The sequence below is a fragment of the Ciconia boyciana genome, chromosome 15 (assembly GCF_034638445.1).
Source record: "Ciconia boyciana chromosome 15, ASM3463844v1, whole genome shotgun sequence".
Lineage (NCBI taxonomy): Eukaryota > Metazoa > Chordata > Aves > Ciconiiformes > Ciconiidae > Ciconia > Ciconia boyciana.
Window position 1 is genome coordinate 7722054 of NC_132948.1, and position 23291 is coordinate 7745344.

At 40.8% G+C, this 23291-nt stretch overlaps 1 protein-coding gene across 4 annotated transcripts in view; it reads left to right on the top strand.

The window, feature by feature from the left end:
* Positions 1 to 23085, top strand: part of GIT2 (GIT ArfGAP 2) — a 35505-nt gene extending 12420 nt beyond the window's left edge. For 2 of the 4 annotated variants that reach the window (XM_072880515.1, XM_072880516.1), the window contains exons 10-20: positions 822 to 894; positions 1232 to 1329; positions 1636 to 1747; positions 2784 to 2926; positions 3733 to 3882; positions 7153 to 7401; positions 8803 to 8892; positions 13765 to 13847; positions 13962 to 14144; positions 19311 to 19374; positions 20258 to 23085. In XM_072880515.1, coding sequence (XP_072736616.1) covers positions 822 to 894; positions 1232 to 1329; positions 1636 to 1747; positions 2784 to 2926; positions 3733 to 3882; positions 7153 to 7401; positions 8803 to 8892; positions 13765 to 13847; positions 13962 to 14144; positions 19311 to 19374; positions 20258 to 20470 — 1458 coding nt within the window. In that variant the 3' untranslated portion in view covers positions 20471 to 23085. The remainder of the gene's footprint in view (positions 1 to 821; positions 895 to 1231; positions 1330 to 1635; positions 1748 to 2783; positions 2927 to 3732; positions 3883 to 7152; positions 7402 to 8802; positions 8893 to 13764; positions 13848 to 13961; positions 14145 to 19310; positions 19375 to 20257) is intronic. The other 2 variants (XM_072880517.1, XM_072880518.1) reach the window with 2 other exon arrangements.
* The last annotated feature ends 206 nt before the right edge of the window (positions 23086 to 23291 follow it).

A 23291-nucleotide genomic window follows, 5' to 3' on the forward strand; every position in this document is an offset into this window, starting at 1 on the left:
CAAATCCAAAACACAGCAAGCATCATGCGGGCTGCTATCAAGAAAGTTAATTCCATCCCAGCCAGACACAAGTAAACATACTGACTTTATCTGGCTTCAAGAATGATGCCAGTTGCTCTTTGGTTAAGAATTTGGGACTCACTCTGGAAAAAATGGGCCTGTTTTTCCTGTAAATAAAGCTAAACCCTAGAAAAAGTGTTAGTTTTTTCACCCTTTTTAGTACAGCTGGTCCCAGACAAGGAAGATCAGCCATCTATTCAGGCTTGCTTATGCTGTTAAGTCTGGTCCCCATTACTAATGTTAATGCACTGTACGTCAGTAAGTGAAACATCCACAAAGCCCTGTGACGTCTTAATTTCATGTCTGATCTTCCAACAGCTCACTTCTTCGTAACAGAAGTATCTCTCTTGAATGATCCACTGTAGGAACACAGTTTGAAACACGCAAGCATTTTGTGAGTCTTCACTGTTCAGTTAAGCCCACATCTACAGTGGCGTTTGGATACCTAATTCCCATAGTAGGTCTGCTTCACCCCAGATACACAAGGTATTTTTGTGATTCGATAGGAGAGAAAAAAAAAAATCCATTAACCAGTCAAGGAAAAGTGTAGAACAGTACTGTTGTCTCTGTATCTAGCAATCCGGTGGTCATATAGGTCTGGTTAATGGATTACTTTACTATGCAGGCTGAGAAACAAGCAATTATATGGGCTGAAAAACAGCCAAGGGAGAGCAGACTTGTGCTCTTATATTTTCTATGTTACAGAGGTCTTACTAGGTTTCATTTATTTTCAAGCTGTAATTATTCTCTTCTACCCTTAGCTAAGCAACCACTTATTTGAAGAACTTGCCATGGATGTGTATGATGAAGTTGACAGGAGGGAAACAGATGCAGGTGAATGAGGCTTTCTGGGATGTGTATAAAACAAATTTGAATTGTTACATTACATACAAGATGCTAGTGCAAGCATATGTTCTGTTTAAAGTACTTTTGTATTCAGTAATTACTGATAATGGTAGTTTCTTTGTCTTGCATTGTTTGAAGGTGACATTAATTGAAAAAATCTTGTGGTTTTTACGAAGTAGAGAACCCTCTGGGGAAAAAAGCCTTCCTTTGAATTGATTGTATTTGTGTTGGAAATTGTGGTCTTTTATTCTTTGATAAGGAACACTGTCAAATAATACAGGAAGGTTATTCCTTTCTTTCTTTTTTTTTTTTCTTCCCTGAGCAGTTTGGCTTGCTACTCAGAATCATAGTACACTTGTGACAGAGACCACAGTGGTCCCTTTTCTTCCCGTAAATCCTGAGTATTCCTCAACCAGGAATCAGGTATGCAATCTTCTTGACACTGTAAAACTATTTTTATTTAATAGACCAGGTATTCTAAGTAATATTGCTTTACTGTACTTCATTACTGTAAAAGAGTTGTATCTACTTGTAAAGAGGTTAAAATAGTTTCACATTTCCTCTGCCCTGGAGTGTGCAGCTGGATAATTTAAATCACACTTTTTGCAATAAATGTAATTGAACAATCAACTCTCTGTAAGTGCTGTAGTCTTAGTTTTACCTGAGAACTCTGCTGTTCATCTAATACACTATGTCCTTTTATTTTTTCTGCATTATTCTGTGATTTAGGGAAGACAGAAACTGGCTCGATTTAATGCCCATGAATTTGCCACGCTAGTTATAGACATTTTAAGTGATGCCAAACGAAGGCAACAGGGGAATCCTCTCACTGGTTCAAAAGGTGAGTATACTTTTGGTTGTTGGCTCTCTTGTATGCAATTCTTCAGTAGTTTAATCAAAACCATAGTTTAATTCAGAAGTACTATATGAATGAAGAAAGAGATTTATACTGTTTTTATAAGTGATAAGAACTAAATCACGTGGATAGCAGGCTATTGACAACATGCATTAGGCCACCAAAATAATGCCCCAGTACAGGAGATTTGTCTGTTAAGGTTGGTATTTGTAATACAGTTAAATCAAGTGGGATATGTGCAATTCAGAAACATCATTTTATGATGGTTGTTGATTTTTATGATAACTTTGTAACATTTTCCAGAATACTGCTGTACAGTTTGAGTGATACTACTTTTGATTGCAGCTAGGATAATGTCAGTGTTCTAGATGCTGGCTGTCCTGGCTGCTCTATACATGCAGGACTTTTCTGTAATTTACATGCTCTTGAGCTTATTGCTAATTTGCCTAAAAATGTTTACTTTCTGTATTTCTTGAGCATGAGAGATATCAAAGAGTACAAATACCTATGCCAACAACCAGACAGAGCCATAGTTCTAGGTTCTAGCCATGACGGTATGAAGTATCTGAACACTAGTTCTCCCTCTGGAGAGAAAATACAAAAAAATCTTTTCTGCCTTTTAATTTTTGCCTATATTTTTCATTTGAATGTTCATGTCCATTTGCCCAATGTAGTCTGTTTTGTTTTGGGGGTTTTTTCCCTTCTGTGAATTTTATTAAGCTGCTAAAGCATGATTCTCACCACTTACCTAACTTGTCTAAACACTTACAAGAAATGAAAAGACAAAACCATAAAACTTTGACATGTTGGACACTAATAATCCATACCTATTAGGTGGATCTAAATTAATTTTTTTGAACTGGGCTAGTCAAATGATACTTTATTATGGTATGTCTTGTATTGTCTCTCTGGATGAAGATCTTTTCTGATTTATTTTTTTTTTAATTACTTTAAAGTATGCACTTCCATTTCTTCTCCAAACTTACTAGTACTTTTTTAAATGATCTATGTTGATCTACAGAAAATGTGGAACTGATACTCAAATCAATCAGCAATCAACATAGTAGTGAAAGTCAGGATAATGACCAGCCTGATTATGACAGCGTTGCTTCAGATGAAGATACAGATCTAGAAACAAATGCAGCTAAATCAAACAGACAGAAGGTAGGTTTGCAATACTTATACACACACCAAATTTTTATGAATAAAGGTAATCGGCAGTGAATCTTTCCGCTTGTGAGGGAATTTAACCTGCATAAATGATCAGAAAATGAATATTTTAATTCATTTTCAAATTCATTTCAGAATCATGCCTCAGTCTATGAACTTTAACAAAATTAAGTGTTGTGAGTTAAGGAATTTTTACTGTAAATGCTCCTCTAGAAAAGTAATGTGCGCCACTGCGTGTCTGGAGCTAAGCTATAGATCTGATTGCACAGATGAAATAATTGGATCTACCCAAACACTCTTAATCAGCGATTGCATGGTATTTCACAAACATTTACTGCTTCCTACTGAAGAAATATTTGCAGCAGACCAATAGTGACTGAGTATTTTAAACCATTCCTGAAAATAATGCAGCATGGTAAAAACGGAGCAGTAAACCTAGTAGTTCTAGTTTAATCTTCCCTGGTAACATGCACACTGGATATTTAGTAATCTGGTTTTTATCACTTTCCAGTTCTGTATTGCATATTTAAAAAAAAAAATCCTTACGAAAGAGTATTGTGTCACTGAAATGCTGACACAAATGTTTTTGTGCATAGAGGAGCTAAGAGTAGATTGACATCAGATTTCTTTTATATTGGACTAAAATTATTTTAATGAATGGATCTTATTAATTTGAACTTAATTTGAACCATGGTTCTTTTAAAGTGAGTACATGAAAAGCTGTCAAAATCTCATTGTCATGTTTTCTTTTGGTAGTCTGTATTTCGATGGTATAAGTATTGTTCTCTTACTGTTTATAGAGCCTTGATTCAGACTTGTCAGATGGACCAGTGACAGCCCAAGAATATATGCAAGTTAAAAATGCATTGGTGGCTTCTGAGGTAAAGATTCAGCAGTTGATGAAAGTGAACATCAACTTGAGTGATGAGCTGAGAATCATGCAGAAAAAGGTAACAGGCACAATAGTGTAACCCCTTCACTTCTTGATGTATTTTAAGTTGACCAGAATAAAACTGCTGAAACTGAAGATGCAATCGCCCAATATTAGGATAGTGAGAAAACTTACTTTAAAATGGAGCTGCTTTGGAATCACATGAGACTATAACTGTATATGTGCAGCATGTGCTTTGAATGTTTTTTTGTGGAGGTAATGATGAGCTGCTTAGTTGACTTTGACATAAGTTTTCCAAGTGACAGGACAGTTGTTGCAAGTCTTGTAGGTTTTTGCTGTCTTGCTTCAAGATAAGCAGTTTTCAGCAATGCAGAAGTAAGTGCTAGCATGCATCTCACGTGTGTGCACATATGTATCTAATGTACTTCCAACTTTTCCAGTAACTATGTTGGGTTTTTTCCATTAATAAGCCCAGCTGGAATGAAGGGAAATTAAAATCCCAATCCAGTTTGGCAGTAGAAAATAATCTGAAATGCAGCAATACAATAGAAAGGTTTTGTATACCAGGAGGCCACGATTTAGTTGTTTGTTTGCATTTGAATCCATGGGAAATAGCACATAAAGGATATAGTGGTAAACTCAATTACTGCTTTAAACCGTCAGTGTGGGTTTTGTCCAGACGAGGATAAGGTAGTGGTATCTAATTTACAATATGAGTTGCTATGCATAGGTAGTCTTATATAAACACAAAACTGAACACTTTTTGCTAAAATCCTGAATTTAAAGCTCCAAAAACCCAGTTTGGAAGCCAGACCTTCTCATCCTTATATAAACAAATCAATTTGTTGAATGCTTTGCCAGTGTTCTGGTAAATAGAGATTTTTGTAGGGTAAAGGAGAATTTATATCTGTATTGAGTTCACTATCCTGTCTGTTATGCTAGCCTAGCCGTTGGCTGCTGGCTGGCTGCTTCCTCAGATTAATTCTTTACCTAGTGTTAAAAATCCTGTTTTCCAAATCATTACAGTACTGCAAGACTTAGAGTATGTGCTGCAGAAAGCTCTCTCCCTGTAGAGGAAGTTGTTCAAGCTGTGCTCCTGCAGAGGTGAACCTGTGCTGAGAGCTTGTTTCCCCATTGTTTTGGGGCAGAGGCTGATGCTTTGGAGAGTGGTGGGAACTGTTGAGCTCTTAGCATCTGAGGCCAAGCTAATTCAGCAGATTCAAATATCTTTGTCTGTTCAGTGCCATCCTTCCGTACAATTGTGTTCAGCCTTTCAGATCTATTGGAATGGTGAATACTGAGAGGAACCGAAGAGATCTCAGGGTGTTTTCTTGGTCTTTTAATAGACTGTACTGGTTAAGCATTTCTCTGCATCAAGTGAATTAACTTTTCACTTACATTGAGTTTCTTTAAACAGATAAGTCTATTTAGGGTAAAAAAAAAAATCTTCAGGGCCTATGAATTAATGAGGCTTTAGTATATTTATGTGGTGTAGCAGAAGAGCAATCATTGCTGTGCTGCAGTTGAACTTGTTTTGAAAGATGGCACAGCCAGGGCTCACTCACCTTGGAGACGAGTTGCACTAATTTTATGTCCTGATGACGTCTATAGCTTTGGGGCTTTAACTTAGTGTTTAGTGGCTCTGGATTGGTGAAGAATTGATACAGCCGTGCACCACTGCAGAATGCAGGATGGGAGGAAGGGGTAACAGCTGTCTTAACTCTAAGCTACTGGGAACTTCAGTACAATATGGGAATTCTCTGCTGGATTCTTTGTAGCAAGACACCAATATATTTGTACTACTTCAGCAATTCTAATGCAATAGATGTCATCAAGAGTCTCTTCCCTCCCCCCCTTGTTTTCTTTTTTTTTTGTTTGTTTTCTAAGCAAGAGCTTAGAAGGACATAAACTAAAAAATCTATCCACTTTAAGTATCACTTTATTAGCCAGCTGTGTATCTAATCTTCTGCATGGAAATTACTAAGCAAAAGATAATTAATTAAAGAAGAGGCAAAGTTACACTTGATGAATGCCACTTTAGAGTAGATTCTTCCTAAATAAAAATGAAAATAGTTCTGTTGCTTTAATGGGCATTCTAATGGAAAAGGTTTTTTGGGTGGTTTTGTTTTGTTTTCATGCCTGCAGATTTTTTTTAGGTGCTTATTGGTGGTTAAGAGTTTGGTCTGAGTTTACATTAGCTGTTGGCTAAACCTGCACCAAAAGCACGTTTATAAAATGTGGAAGAAGTTTGGAAGAAGGAGCCTATAAAGTTGACCTATGTAATTGCCTCTAATGTCAAACTTTAAAGGGGTAGCTTGGCTTCTGGCTGATACTCAAATCTTAAGACTTGATGCACCTTAGTACAGAGCATATAGAAAGCGGGGAGAAAAACCATAAATTATCTTGATAGAAGTCTGCACATTTGATATAGGGTTGCGATATCTCAATATCTGGGAAGTGCTCTAGGCAAAGTAGGATCTTTTTGATAGAGATAATGTTCTTGAAGGTTCGTGTGATGCAAAATAAATGCAAGTAGTAAATATACAATTTCCTGTTTAAGAGGCCATCAGCTGTTTGAAATATTATACTCAAGTATTGTTAGAGAATTGCTGATACTGACTTTTTTACATCTTTTCTTTATGATGTGTTAATATAGCAAACTTACTCTGAGTAACTCCACAAAAAAAAAAAATCAGAATTGTTGCATTTTTGCTATCCATCAAATACATAATAATACAAAGCTTTAAAATTATTTCTTGTTGGCTTCTTAGAAAGCAGTAGCTGATACTTAATTTTCATAAGCTAAACTCTGTTCTCGCTTTGCAGAGCAAGCTCTAGTTTTCTTTGCGCTGCCTCTGGTGTCTGTGCTGTAGTTCTGGCATTTTCAGATTTCATGGGCCTTACGTTAAAGTCCTCTTTTAAGTTCTTGTATTGACTGCTGAAATGGATCACTTTGCTTGAAAAACTGTTTTGTTGGCAGGCCTTCCCCCCCAGCCTCATTATATTACACGATTCATGTGCCAGTACAGCCAGGCTGGAAGAAATGGATTGTGTGTTTTTTAACTACAACAGCCCATTTTAAGTTCTAATTTAGCTTGCATCCCAGCAAAAAATGCTGGAAATCAGCACATAAATATTTCCAGATCTGGAACACAGATGTTTCTGTGCTTGTACTAAGCAAGTCAAGTAGATTTTGAAAAAGAAATCAAACCCAGCTACTAGTAACTGGATTTACTAGTAAAGGTGACAAGCGTGTATTGTGTAGTCGGTTTGCTTTTGACGCTTGCTATTAGAAAAACAAAGTCCCACTGCTAAACATTTCTTTCAGCTTCAAACGCTACAGAGTGAAAATACCAACCTCAGAAGACAGGCCACAACCAATATATATCAGGTCCAAACTGGTTCTGAATACACAGACCCTACCACCAATTCTTCTTTAAAGCGGCGACCATCTGCACGGGGTAGCAGACCCATGTCCATGTATGAGACTGGATCAGGTCAGAAACCCTACCTCCCCATGGGAGAGGTCACATACCCAGAAGAAAGCATAACAAGACTGCAGCCTTTCCCTCCACATGTAAGTAAAACTGCTGATGCTTCTGCATTTCTTCTTATGTTCAGCTTTTCTGTCTATTCCAACTATGCTCGTGTACCAAAACTACTCAACTGTCTGCTTCAGAGTGAATTTGAACTGTAAGAATTGTTAATGTTTGCTGTATTAACATGTCTGCAGGAGCTTGATATTTTGAAAAGTAAAAGCTATAACAATTCTGGAATATGTAAACTGGAGCTTTTGGCTTCTGCTCAGCTGTTTCTTTTAACCACAATATATATGTCAAATATCAATGTGTGGCTGTTTGAAAACTAGGAGGGGGGGAAAAATAGTATTCCAAGAAGGTAGGTAAAGTTCATGGATTTCTTTCTTGAGATATACAGGCATGGGCCGATTTGTGGAACTTCAGAACCACCTTTCAAAAATAAAATAAAATTGAAGCTGACTTTTTCATTAGGGCACCAGTTTCTTGTTCTGAGTTTGGAACTGGAGACCGAAGATGGTTTACATCTGTTAGTTGAACAAATTTTTCCGTTTTGGTATTTTCCTGTACGATGTACTAATAGTGGAGAGTGAGTTCTGTATTAGCCACAAGGATTCTGCACTGACCTGTTCACACTTTAGATAAGTGACCCAACACACACTAGTGCTTATTAAAGTTAATTTTTTATTGCATCTTTTTAGATTGCCCTGTGGGCAAGAATATGGGACAATATTTTTTAAGCACGTACTTAACATTTGTGGATTTGTTTCAGTATGTTTCCCTGTTGGTAGCATTATCTTGTATTTCCTTCCAGATAAACAATTAAGCCCTTTAAAACATATTTGGAAATTCATGGGTTTTTTGCTTGGCATGAGGGAGGACAAATGTTCCATGCACGTTCCAGAGAAGACAGTTGAGTGCACCAAGGAGTCAGTGCAGAAATTTGTATGCTGGGTTTTTTCCCCACCTTCTATGTATAAAAACTTCAAACTATGAAATCTGGATCATTTTAAATTATATTGGCATGATCATATAAAGGCAGTTCTGGCAGGAAGAAATGTCAGAATTCTTTTGTATGTGGCAGTGTTTGCAAAACATGACAGCGCTTTGTATAGGTCCTTCGGTCATTTGGTTTGAAATTTGGATAGAAGTAGCGGTTCTGAAGCATTAGTTTGTTACGTGGAGTTAGTTAATTTGGTATTATGGTGAATGTATTTTATTCTCTGTGGAATTCAGCACCTCTGGAATATCAATATTGGAATTAACATGAAGTCTATTGTATTTTGAAAGAATTAAGTCCACTCAGGCTTAGCCAAATTCTCAAAATCATTCTTGCTTTATGTCACCTCCATGGTTTTAAGAATGTTCCTTTATTTCAGTTAAGCATTTATTTGTGTTTTGTTTTTGGTTTTCCCGAGTGTTTTTCTCTTTCCCATTTTTAGATCGGGAGGAGTGCGTTTGTGACCTCCTCTTCATCTCTACCTTCCTTCCCCTCCACGCTTTCCTGGTCAAGGGATGAAAGCACACGAAGGGTTAAGTACCTTCCCAATTGGTCTTTTACCTGGAGGAGGTGGCAATCTCCCTAGAAGCCATTATGCCTCTGTCTTCTCCCCTTTTATGCTGACTAGCCTTCATGCTTGCATGAAGCAGTATTTCATCACTTTCCGTTTCTTCTGCCACATGCTGCGGATACTTGCTTCTCTCTAACTTCACAACGGCTAAAATCTTTAGCATTTAACACCATGCACTCCAGATCACTTGTTCAACTGCATAACACTGAAAACAGCCAGAAAACAAGTTGGTTGCTGTTTGGAAAGTAATTTGGCAGGCACTCGCTGATATTTCATAAGCCAATATATAACTCTTCCTACTGACTAAAATGCACTGCATGAGGCATACAAAGCTCACTGGGTCCTAGCTATAAAGCCTGCTATCTTTGGGGGCTGTCAGTTTGCACCAATCCACGTCAGTACTGATTGATCATTTATCTTACAGATGTTCATTAGTTTGTTTGAAGTGAGTTCTTTAAGCATCCAAACAGATAGCCATTCATATTGCCCACCGATACCTTTTAGCTAGCCTGCTTTCTGCTGCCCTTGATAGACAAAAGACTGAATGGCCTTGGGAATTGTTTTTAGAAAGACTCCTTTCAGGGCAAGATTAAAGACACTGAGAATGTATAAAGGAAGCTTATACTGGTGTTCATCAGGATCCACAAAACTTTGTTCTTAGGGTTTTTGTTAGCTACAGTACTGACTCTAGGAAAAAAATTGCAGCGTTACCAAGAAACATTAAATGCATTCTGTAAGCTCATGTTATTCCAAAGACACTGTCTTTGCTGTGGCCTCATACGTGAGCTATTAGCTATTTTAAGAAGCCTCGTCCAGCTTCTTAAACTTTTTTTAAACATTGTTCTCTTTTGTAGTGGGACACTTACATCTAGTCTTACTAAAATTCCTTTGCTAGAAGTGAGCATAAAATGCCACCTTGCAAAAGGACCCATTTAGCAAGGCAAGCAGTTTGATAGACTAGCCTGTCCATGACAGCTTCTTTTTAGACTATGTTTTATTTGGGATTCTTGAACTAATTGCAAGTTACATCTTCAAAAGAAGGGAAAAGCACATTGCACTTGCAGCTCTAGAATAACATCCGGTTTTGGCTGAGCAGGGGCTGTGACTGAAGTAATGGGCCCTGAGCAGGTACAGCTTAACGTGTCACAGACTAATGAATGCTGAAGATGAACAACCCATAGCTTTTACGCTGCTGTGTGACCAGCCTGAGCTACCAGCTTGCACTGCTTGCAGAAAGTACCCTCCATCATCAGAATGAGTCAATTACATTTTGAGGTCTTGCTCTGACTAAACCTCTTTAACTTTGAAGCAAATATCAATACGAGGTCCTTTGGTCTGTTTTTAGATGTTTGTGTCATTTCTTAGAAAATAATGAGTACCTTATACCCATTTTGTTTTATCACATGTTCAAGATTGAGGCTTTGCTTATTTCTGTGTTAAAACAAGAGTTTCTGAGAGGAAACTTGAGAGAGAAGTATTTGTATTTCTTTGTAAGACTTAACTGATTTTGAAAAGATCTTCCAAGAAAAGTTCTCTCCTTTTGCTCTGCTTTTTCTATGTGGTTTATATAATGAAATCAGTACCGTCTCATTCAGTTTCTTGGGCAAGCATTGCAGAGTCTCTAATCAAATTTTATTATATAATACTAAATTTTTCAAAACACAAGTCTGTGGGTTTACATGTTGAATGGTCATACTCTGGCCTCTTCCTGCCAGGATAAAGAACCTGCTTTTTAAATTCTTGTGTCCCCATTTTATTTTGACTGTACAGTGTTTGGACATATCCATCGAGAAAATACGAGATTTGCAAGTAGGGCTAGATGATAAAACTTAGAAGGGAATATCCTGCTTGGTCAAATGCAAATCTGGGTTTGGCTGCAGCTGATACCAGTACTGTGTAGTACTAGAAACTTGCAGAGGTTTTGTTTATTTGTTTTTATTGTACGCTGATTCTATACTATATTACTGATTCCATAATATCCTATTCTTGTAATTCATTGTTGTTATTTGTATTTCTGACCATAGTGTAGAGCTTTGCCACTAATCGTATTGTTCCCCTGTATACGCCTGGGAGAGGGGAAGGGTCAGACCCTACATGTAATAGTTTCATATCTTCAAAATATGTGTCACTTTTACAATTGAGCTTTACTAGCTATCCTGAGTGGTGAGCGTTCAAAAAATGCTTGCTTTCTCCTTCTGTGCAGAGTAACTTTAAAATGGATGGGAAGTGTTCATAGTCCAGGTGCTTCAGAGTTAAGAATTATTGGTTTTAACATTAGATGAGTGCTTAACAAACCTACTGGATCTTAACCAATGAAAACCAATTCCTACTCACACTTTTGGTCTGTCCTTGAGGTAGAAGTATTATTTCCTATGCGTATGGATCAGGGATGCAAACTGAAGGTGTCCCTTAGAGTCTAACACTTGAGATTACCTCATCTTGACTTCAGAGCTTCTATAAAGCTGGTTCTTCAGTGGAGATTGCGAAGGACCCTATTACGCGAGCAGTGTCTGTGACTAAGGCAGGAGCTGATGCAGAGGCTGATCTGTGTGTAGAGTGAGGCTGATGTGGCGTACTTGCAAATGGACGAGCTGTAGTAGGCACTTCTGATGAGCTTTGCAATTTTTAAGACTAGAGTAGGCGGATGTGTACTGATCCTGGGGCCTGGCTGAGGATGGGAGTGTGCCTCAGAGGCTTCAAACTGCAAATTCATGTGAACTGCAGAGATCGGCCTGACAGTAGGTATTCATAGCATAAACCTCCAGGATGTTGTATTGCCTGGGCATAAAACACCCAGGAAGACTAAACCAGGTCAGAGAAGGGAGCCTAGCGCTCTGCTTTGAGCCTATCTGAAAGTCTGCTTTGAATCTCTTGCTGACAGAGGGGGCTGTATGTTAGGATCTGCAGGGAGAACACTCTTGAGCTGTCATGGTACAAGTATGCTTATTTGTGTTAGCAGCCCTCTGAGAAGGTTTAAAAAAAACCAAAGTTGAAAAAGAGTTTAGGGGAAAAAATGAGCATGATCCTTGCCCACAGACTGGATGTCTTACTGGGGGGTGCAGAACTGGTCTGTATAGGAGTAGGCGGTGGTTGAGTGTTCTGCCATTGCACCTGGGAGGAAGTGCATGTGCTCAGAGGCAGGGAATGGGTGGCACTCCGGTTCCTGGTGTGGACACAGTCACTGTGTGTCTCCCCAGGGAATGCCATGGGAAGGGGAGAGTGGGAAAATTCTGGGCCTCTAACTCTGTTTATGGCCTCCACCCTCTGGAGCAGCACTCTGCAGCTGGGCCTTCCCATGCTCGGTCTGGCCTCCACTCTGCAGTGGGCCTCCCGCACTTGGTTCAGCCTCCAACTCTGTCTTCATCCTTCCCTCTGCCATGGTCTTCCCACTCTAGGTTTGACCTCACCTTCCTTGTGTGCCTCCCAGTCTGCGTTTGGCCTGAGTCCAGAGTCACAGGCAGGCTCAGTTCACCTTCCACTCCATTGTGTGCCTCCCACTCAGCTGTGGGCCTTCACTCTGGGTTCGGCCTCTGCTGTGGATTTGGCCTCCAAGCTCATTTTGGTATCGTAGAATGGTTTGGGCTGAAAGGGACCTTAAAGATCACCTAGTTCCAACCTTCCTGCCATGGTCAGGGACACCTTCCACTAGACCAGGTTGCTCAGAGCCCCATCCAGCCTGGCCTTGTATCCCACTCTTCATTCTCTACTCTGGGTTGGATCAGCCTCCCACTTTGCAGTGGGGCTCCCACACTTGGTCCGGCCTCCACTTCTGTGTGTCCCTACAATGCTCGGTCCGGCCTCTGCTTCTCTGTGTGCCTCCTGCCCTCATTTCGGCCTCCACTTTGCACAGGCCTACCACCCTGCTTTTGACACAAGTTCTTCAGTGGCCCTCTACTCTTGTGGCCACAGCTCTCACTGATTTGGCCTCCCAACCTTGTTTTGGGTCACCCATCTGCAGTGGGCTTCAACTGTCCCTGTTTTGGCCTCCCACCCCTGTTTCAGCCTCCAATCTGCAATGGGCTCCAAGTCTTGTCGGTTTGGCTTCCTACATGTCCTTTGGTCTTCCAGCCGCAGTTTGGCCTCCCCTCCACAACGGGCCTCCCACCATCATTTCAGTCTCCTGTCTTTATTTTGGCTTTCACACTGCAATAGTCCTCAACCTTCGTTTTGGTCTCCCATTCTGTGGTGGGCTTCCCAGGGTCAGCTTCTGCTCTGTGGTCAGATGCCCATGCTTGATTTGGCCTCTCCTCTGTCACAGGCCTCCCACACTTGGTCCAGACTCCTGCTCTGTCATGGGCCTTCCACACTTGGTTCAGCCTCCCACCTTGTGCTAGGCCTTGGTTCTTGTTTCAGCTTCCCATGCTTGGTTTGGTTTCCACTCAGTGTTCAGCCTCCCATACTGTGTCTGGCCTCCAGTCTGCTGTGGGCCTCCTGCTCTTGGTCTGGCCTCTTTCTCTCTGGTGGTCCTGCCCTCTCCGTTTGGCCTCTGCTCCCCTGTGGGCCTCTCCCTCCATGTCCACATGGCAGTTTCAGCAGCAGGGAAAGGACGCTGTGCTGTGGCCGTCTGTCCCGCCCCGCAGCCCCACTGGGTGCCGGGGCAGAGCCCTGGCTTCAGGTCTGGTGGGGCCGTGCCGTGCCGGCAGGGCCTCAGGTATGAGCTGGCAGCAGGAGCCTGGCACAGGGTGAGGGGGCACACCGGGCTCCAGGGTAGCAGCTGGTGCAGGGGCTGTTGTGCTGAAGAGCAAGCCCCCCGCGTACGCAGGACGTGGCGCTAGCACAGCTCGGGGCTCTTCTTTTCTGCACAACACTGAAATAAATCCGTATTCATTGCAGGCCTCGAAGCTGGAGAAGCAGAGCAGCGTGTCCGAGAGCGACTATGATAATCCCACTGCCCCTCTGGAGCTGGAGGAGACGGGGTAGGTGCCGCAATGCAGAGCTAACGGCACAGCTCCGTGCTGTCGGAGGACAGGGAGTTGTGTAAGCAGCCAGTTCTGTCCTGCAGGGCCAACCTCTGCTTTGTTCCCTTGCAGGTCAGGCAGGAAGGGCCGGCAGAGGAGTGTCATTTGGCAGGGGGAGGGCTCCATTCCTGAAGATGCCGACATAGCCCCCAGCTCCAGTTTGCCCAGTACAGAAGATGTGATTCGGAAAACTGAGCAGATCACTAAGAATATTCAGGAGCTGCTGCGAGCAGCACAAGAGAACAAGCATGACAGGTAAGGTGTGAGTGCCGGAAAAGCTCCAGAGTTTGTGAGAAAATGAAGAAAATTATTCAGGTGTCTGCAGAAGTACAGCCACCCCCTGTGTTAATGCTGGAGATGCTGATTTCACACCTACAAAACGTGTAGATCCATGGTGTTTCCTGGTGCACTGGACGTAGTGCCACGGGGTGAGCAGGGATGAGTGACCAGCACGGGCAGTGGGAACACACGCTCCCGTCCAAAAAGCCAGCACAGTCTCCTGCGAGTTGGTTCTGGCTGCACCACTGCCTGCTGCCTGCCACCTTCCTGCCCTGCCTTGCCCACAACTGGCACAGGGACGGGGAGCGCTGGGGAGCAAAGCGCTTGGGAAGTCCTGCTGCAAAATGAGTGTTGTTTTAGATATAAATCAAATGTGTTGCAGAGAACTTGGCGTAAGTTTCTCTTGGATCTTCAGACCTCTGTGTCCTTAGGTGAGGACACCCTGCAGAAGTGTGATAGTAACATCAAGCCTTGTTTCAGGAAAAAATTGTGAAGGCAGGGAGAATTTGGCTTTCCTACTGAAATATTGGTACAGAGAATGTACCAGCAAAAGCTATTTTGAACTATTGGGTTTAGACCCAGACATAGCTCAGTAAGCAGGAGACTGTTCATCTGCACATCAGGTAGCATGCAGCGTCAGCTCCCTCGGGGCAACTTTGGCCCAACTGAATAATTAGTTTTCGGCATAGCCGTGAGCGAATGAAAGTGATACTGCCCTTGACTGATCATCAGGTGGTGCTCCTGCACAGCTCTTTTGGAAGACTCTAAGTAAGAGTTATGTCTTCCCAGGTATGAACACGTTTTAGGTCTGGAACAGCTTTGGTCTCCAGAAAATCTGAGCTTGCAGACTTGGCAGGTCTTACATTCTGCCTCCTGTCCCAAGTTCTGTGCCCGTCTTTGCCTGTGAGAAGCGGCTGGTAACTTATGTTAAGCCCTCTCTTCCTGCCTTGCTGAGAGAAGTGCACAACAATGGGGCCACTTTTGTTCTGTGTTTTTTCCTTCTTGTACTTTTCTATTTTTAGAAGGGACAGCACGCGGCCTCTCCTTCTCACACTGAATGGCGAGTTCTAATGTGTTTGTGCTGAGCTCGTTGCCCTTGTCATAACCTTTTCCACTGCAATCCCTTGTTGCTTGTTTCTCTCAGATCATAATGAGAAGCAACAGTAAGAGAAGCTTTAAATGAGTTTGGTTTTTATGTATATCACAGTTTACAGTAGTTTAATTATATTTTTTAAAAAATCATTGAAAGAAACAATACAGCATACCTAGCTTTCTCTGTTAAATCGAATAGATTTTTAAACAACCTATTATGTTCTTTTTTGTTTTCTCTTCTGTACCATGCATGGAGTGGGGTGTTTGCCAGTACTTAAATGAGTATAATCTTGCAAAACACTGAACTATGAAGCTGCTGTTCTTTGTTTCCCTATTCCCTGGCTTTGTCTCAGTGGGCTGAGAACTGCACAGCCTGGGGCATGCAGGAGATGGAGTAGGCCTGTTCCACCATTCTCTCCTTGCAATAGGGGAACGCTTCCTTAACACAATGAGATACTTAGGGATGTAATAATACATCTTCCAAGCTAGTGCTGGGAACGTTGTAGATAAAAATCACATGCTGCATAGATAATCAGAGAGTAATAAAATTATGCAAGAATATAATCTGTTAATGAAACACTTTCTTCCTTTTTTTTTTCCTCGCTTTCTTCTGTTTCTTTTCCTGTGCTCAACTGGCCGAGTAGACCATTAGAGCATGCGGGCATGCTCAAGCTCAGACATAGCCTCGGCTGCTTCAGCACACTGGTTCCCTGGGCTGAGAGAGCTCCCCTGCAGCCTCTGACCATCCAGCAGCCCGCTCCTGCCTCCTGGTACTCTGGCCTCTGTCCCTGCCTCCCAGGCATAGTGTCCTTTCTCTTTCTCTCTGCTGCCTCTTTCCCTCACGCACCATCTGCACAGGGGTCGTTGAAGGCTATGCATGAAATGCTTCAGATGGTAATGAAACTGCAGATGGCTAGTATAGAGAGTTACGAACCTGTGATATTACCCATTCAGTCGAAGCTCCTGGCATTGATTTAATGGGGAACGGAATCACAGCCTGGAACTGTAATTGTCTCTAGTGTAAAAGATTCTCCTGTCTCTGTTCTGTTTATTGTCCATCGAGATAAATTATGACAACTAACAGCACAATGTGTGGTTGCTGCTTCTGTGCACTCTTGCAAAAGTAGCAGAAGTTTCACGGTTCCCAGGATGCAACATTCACACCTGACAGCTTAGGCCCTCAACTGTTCATACAGCTGGCATGTCAAATTATATCATTTGTATCTTGAATCAATGAAAAAAAGATGTGTGTTTTTATAGTATCTTCCAACCTGACAAAAATATTGTTTATTAATGCCTAAAATACAAACTAAATTTAAGTGAGATGTTCTTTAAAACAGAACTTCCCAAGTTCTAACCCCCAGTGTTATTGCCAGTGACAAATACCAGGACCGGAGGAAGAGGGTACCACAAGTTACTGCTAATGATGGATTCTTTTTTCCAAGCTGTCACTACTTGAATATCTTCCTGATGTCTTACTGGAATGTGTGTAAACTCAACAAATGTGTCTGCTTATTTCATGAGCTTACAGTGAGTGTTTAGACTATAAAATAAAGCCGTTCCTCCAAGACACACTGTAAACTTTGCAGCTAACCTAGAGAACACATTATGAAATATGTGTCATTAATCTTGGTCTCTTTCATTCAAGTAATTCTTAGGGCTTTCTGTCCTTGTTAGTGGAGGGTTTAATCAGCAGACTGGCTTTTTAATGAGGTAAGGTGCTGTTCAGGGTGGCTTGCAGTGAGCAAATTAATTGTTAACTCAATAGCAGAATGGGAATGACAGTGAACTGGGAAGACTTTTCTCCACTTTTAGTTTATTTGGAAGAACTCATGTGATTTGAGACATACGGAAATACTCCTTCTTAAAGCAATTTTCCTGCATTGCCAAAATGACCCCAGTGTGTTGCTTCTTTCTCAGTGCATTTGCAAGTGACCTATTTTTGCACCTCTGGTATTGCAAGATGACTGCATAAATAATGACTGCGGGGGTTTGGGGTTTTGTTGTCTTTTTTTTTGCTTGAAAGGGCAGTGATCTACCATAATCTACAGATGCTGAATATTTTTCTTGAATGCTGTTGCTTTGTGATTTTTGAGATTCTCTTGCTTAAGATTGAATCATGTTAACCAACTTATGCTAAAATCGAGTCTTTGAAGCATAAAAATGAGTCCTTTGAAATTAGACTTTTGACAGACCACACTAACACCGTGCTTCACAGCAACTTATGGTAAATAGTTTTAAGATCTATTTTGAACAGACCAATTTTCATCTGGTATATAAATCAGAAGTGAAATCTATGAGGACTAATGGAATCTGCATTTGTTTTATTAGCTAACTCAACAGAATTACTGAATATTTAGCCTATAACACCCACTGTGAAAGTAGTTGATAGTTTGGAGATGCATGTATTTGTAAGCTGCTGTATGAGAATTGTGCATTGTCTGTTTACTGTGTATAAATTCATCCAAGAAGGCATCTTGGTGTTCTTAAGTTACCTTCATGTGATGTTTTACCTTTAGTTAAACTTTACCAAAAAAGCAAGGTATGAATTCTGTACTGGAAGCTTGGCATACCCCATTCTCAGTAGGTGTCTTAACCTTCCAGTTTGTGACATGAGAAAGGGGAACTACGTGCATGGTGCTGCATTCCTGGCTTCAGGTGATAATGAACTGATACAGGGGTGGAAATAAATCTTGGAATCAAGGTGTGTCCTTAGGGTGCATCTCTGCAACAAACTAAAGCTTCCAGCCCAGCTGCTGACCCAGAGAGGCACATGCTTGTTAGAGAGATCGTTCAGAGTTTAGCTGAGAACCGATGGGTTAAAAGCTTACGGCGGTCAGACTTCACGTCTTGCTGCCAAGAGTTTTGAATACAGTTTTTTGAGTTTACTGGATTCTGGTAAGTTAGGTACAAAGTGCTTTTTTTAAAGGCTTCTACTTTGTAACTTACACATGGAAAAGAAGTGCAGGAAAATGGCACTGCTTCAGAGGTGTACACAAGACAGTCCTATAAATATCAACACTTGGCTGTTAAATTATTTTTAAGAGTTTGGATGGCCAAAATTCAACTCTGAAACATAAAATCAATTGAAACACCTTTGCGGGTTTTTTTTTTAACTTTTCTTCAGAGATTACTGGATATTTTTAGCTGCTTAGATCCTTAGCAGTTTAAAAACTTTTCTTTCAGTAGTCTGGTTTTATAGTCTCTTGGCTTATGCAGAAAGAGCCCCTTCGAAACAAATGGATAGAGATTTCCCTAAAATGGCAGCAAGCTAAACTTACTTAGATCCCACATATGAAGTGTTTGTTTTAATCCGCTTTTGATCATCAACACCACACTGAGGAAAAAAAAGTTGCTTTTTTTCCAAAGCACCTCTGTATCACCACATTCTGTTTAAATATCTTCAAGCTGCAGAATCTTACTTTACTTTGTGCCTGACTTAAATGAACCAGTTCGCTTGGGCATGCTCTCCCACACGTAACAATAATATGTCGTTTGTGCATACACCACACAGAACAAGCTGAGCAATTTTCTGTACAATTTGGAGACAAATTCTAACATTTGAATAGTTGGGTGGGGGGGAGATTGTGAAATGCTAGTATATGAATTAATGTGCAGTTAACATTCATAGACACGTTTCCATAATTGCATACAAATTGAGACTTTTGCTGACAATGTTTTGTGCAATAGGTGCGGACAGTTATTCCTTCAAACAAACTTCAATCAAAGAGTAATAAAAACTTAACCAATAGTACAAAATTATTTCTTAAGTTTTTGCTTTTTCTGAAGTCACATAGTGATATACCAACTCATGCTGCAGTGTGCCGGGGAATGCTGAGGAGACACTAGGAGTCACCCACCATATTGTGTGCTGCACTGCGTACTTCAGTTGCCTTCAGTGCAGCCTACAAAGGCTGCAAAAATATTTTTAGAATATGTATTGGGGTTTTTGTTACTCAGTTGTTTTTAGAATAATAGCCACTGACTAGTGAAATTGAAGAGGAAAGGGAGTCTTTATATAATTGAATAATACATTGCATCTTTTTGCAGCTATATACCATGCTCCGAGAGAATACATGTGGCAGTAACAGAAATGGCAGCCTTGTTCCCAAAAGTAAGTACCTTTCAGCATTAAGATGGTTTTGGCTTCATTCCTTGTTAGCAGATTTCCCTTCAGTAAACGAAAACCAAAAGCTGAAGGTAGGGAGAAATGACTAGCTGTTTTTGTCAAATCTTGCATCTTTGTATTTATTAGCATGCCAATTGGAAAGGGCTAACTTGTGAATCCAGGCCTTAAATTTTACTCTTGAACTTAAAACTCTAAGAATTGCATGCAGTTCCTCCAAAACTGGAGGCTACTTGCATCTAGCTTGAGGAGTCATGTGGTTATATGGGAATTTTGCTAGACTCGTTGCCCTCAAGGTTCCAGTTGAATGCCATTGCCTGGATTTCTTACTTGGAGGTATGTTTAGATCTGTTATCCATCTAAAAAAGTGATCTGTTTCTTCACAGCAAATTTCAGGGAGGGAAATCTCTGTGATTAAGTTTTTGTAAAGTCTTATCTACCCCTATAAAACTGCAAGGAAAATTTAATGCTGTTGTGCATACCTGAGCAGATTGTCTTGTACACGCTGTACCCAGATGTCAGCCAGGACACGGGCTGGGTAGCAGTAAATGGGCATTAGAAAATTTGTACAAGTAACTTCCAAAATGAGTGTGAAGCGGTATTCCCTGTGTGCTGCCTGGCAGCGGTTTGAAATCTCCCTGAGATGAGAGAGGAGAAGTTCCGGGAACTTTTCATCTGCCCCTACCCCACGTCTCTGCAGCGATGTCTTATAACATCTCCAACAGCACAGAGAAGTCCGTGCAGAAAGCAGGGCCCTAGGAGCAGAAGTTTCATATTAAAGAACACTTATGAACCACTACCGGCTAATTAAAAGCAATCCTACAACGGTTTTGTTGTTTTGTCAAGTTCAACTTCTACTTTCCTTTCCCAGAAACCCAAATCTGAACTGGTAAGGACTTCTTTGCGTCTGCTGACATCTAGTGCCTACAGACTCCAATCCGAGTGCAAAAAAACCCTTCCCGTGGAGACGTGCCCTACGACGGACATCCAGCTGGTCACACAGCAAGTTATCCAGTGTGCCTACGACATCGCCAAGGCTGCTAAACAGCTGGTTACCATCACAACCAAAGAGAACAACAACTGAGTCACACTTGGCTTTTTAGTCTTGTTTTTTAAAGGTTGAATTTCAAATATAGGTGTGGAACTATTCAAATTTTTATGAGAAAAACTAAAGGGGCAAGAAACTTTTTTTTAAAACTCAGTATTATTTTTGCATGTTTTCTAACAATTTTATGATTAATTTAACCCACTGCCTTATTTTGTGCCTGTGTTGCCAGTTTAGTTACAGATAATAGCATGTTGCAAATAGCTGTTGAGCCATTATCACGTACCAGCGTTGTATCAAGCTCTTGCTAGATGTTTCCTTGGGGCCACGTTCTGCTTTCAGATCTTGCTTGCAAACCTCCCACTGAAGTCAGCTGCACGTATCAGAGGGCAGAATCTCGCCTCTGCTCTGTCCGTCCTGGAGCCTCATGTGCCGTGATGCCGCTGACTGAGAAACCTGCAGCGAAATGGGCTCTGAAGGCTCCAGGACCGTAACTGCTACCCAGCAGGAAGAAGGCTGTAGTCCTGATAGCGGAGTACAAGCCGAGTATTACCTGTTCCCATATCAACTGTTGTGCAATAATATGTTTTTAGTCTGCTAAAACAATAGTAGTTGTGGGCATCCGAGCTTATTACATGTAACTATACGAGGTCATTGTCACTTTATCTGTTTTGGAAGGAATTTGAAACTTAATAGTTATTTCTTTTAGTTGTCACTATGCCATTAATATATATGTTTGATGTTACTTTAGGGCATTAGTGGTTAAAATATTATCCTTTGTTTTTGATTTAATAATTCATTCTTAAGTTTCCTACAGAATTTTACTGTCATCTTCAAGGCACCCTCTTGTTTGCAGCAGCATTGCTCAGTAACTCAAGATGCAATTTCACTAAGGATTTCAGTGATAATTAAAAAAAACAAAAAAGGAAGTTAGAAGAGTACCAGTGCAAAAGCAGCTGTGTCTGCCATAGCATATAACCTTTGTACCTCAACATATCCAAATGTGAAAAGATTTCTGATATCTAGTAAGTTTTATGCAAATCTTTCAAAATTTTACAAGCTACATATGGAGTAACCCAAGCTAGGCTGCCTGTTAGAAAGGTGGGTGGGTGACAAATGTCAATGCGTGTTTTGGGTTTTTTCATTCACGTAACTGACACATAACTGTGTCAGTCCATGCTTTCAAAAATTAGTTCTTTGGGAATCTAAATTCCATGGGGGAAAAAACATCACTAACTTTTGCCCCTGCGTGTATCCCGTTTGGAAGCGTGTTGTCATTTTCAAGGAGCTGGACGTGGCAGTTCAGCTGGCAGCCACTTGAAGTGGTTGTTTAGTTAAGAGCAAAGTTACGGAACTGCAGCGGCTGTCACGTGGCAGCAGCTGATGTGAACATTTAGCCAGTTTTCACAGAAACATTTGAGTCAGAAATGGCTGTTCCCCAAACAGGTCTGCAGTATGCCATCTGCTAAAATCATGGACTCTTCAAGGCTTTCTGGTGAAAAACTGCCATATTTAGGTGAACAAATGAACTAAAGTTCAGTGGTTGGTTCCTTTTCAAATTATACTGTGTTTGTATGTGTATATATAAACACTAAGTGCCCTGACACTGTTGGATTCTTCTATGTTGTAATTAGCTCCCTTTTTAAAGTAGTACAAGTTTGAGGGAGGGAAGGAATGGAGAGTAGATGACAACCCAGTAAATTAATGTTCTTCTTTGTGGGGGTTTTATTTTCTTTCTGCACTTCTGAATTCCAGAACTGTCTCTAAACTCACGGGCATGCAGCCAGGCTGGGATTAGAACTGCAGAAGAAAGACATTTGTAAAACCTACTTCAAGATTATGCTACTGGCAGTTATATACACTGATAATCTTCTAGGAACTTTTCCTTAAATTGACATCATTGAAAGGCAGCAGATGGTATTTTCAAATCTCTCAGGACACCATTGTATGCTTTTCTTTAACATATCTTGCCTGATTTCTAAAGCAGGGTGAACACTGAGTTATGTTGTAAGTTATCAGTTGTTTAAACAAAACAAACAGATGCTTTGGTAACTGCTATGCTCACTCCATATTTTCTAAAATCAAGCATTTTGCTTGTTGCAAGGCCTAGCTATGAAAACATGGCCAACCTGTAATTGATTTCCCATTCTGTCACTTGAAACAGCATTTCTGGTCAATGCTCCCACCTCTGAACAAAGGTTTGTTCTAGGCTGGTTATGGTCACACCGTGTCATCGCTCCAGAACCACGGTGACTGTCATGCAAGAGAGGCAGCTTTCTGACGTTCTCAGTAAAACAGAAAGGGTCTGAACACATGCTGGTGTGCTACATCAGCTCTTTTCACAAACAGGCAGAGTGGTTCAAAACCAACAGAGGAACTAAAGAGTAGTATGTAGATCAGCCCTCCAATCATATAGCACTGTGGGTCAGAAGATTTGTAATACCTGACATCATAACAATGGTGGCTTTTTCTTTTACGATTACATCTCCTTTTTTTCCCCCTGTAAACAAACTTGCTCTTTCTTTACAAAATGCTGCATAGGAAAGTAAAAATTTGCCTTTTTCCAAGACTTGTATTTATCAGTGTCATTCTGTCTGTACAATATTTTGACTTAATCTTTTGTTTACTGTATTACTATAAAATGCTAAAACCCTTTCAGTGTGCAAAATTATTTGGGGTTATTGGACTGCTGGTTCTTTAAAGAAAAGATCTTGAAAAAGTTCCTCTAGCTGAGTAAAGGCCACAGTGCTGAAATGGCACCCATCGTTGTAACGGCTCCTCACATACTGGGACAGGCTCTGAAAACACCACAGCAGCTGAAGTGCACAGACTGATTTTAAGCTGCAGGAATAATAGCTAG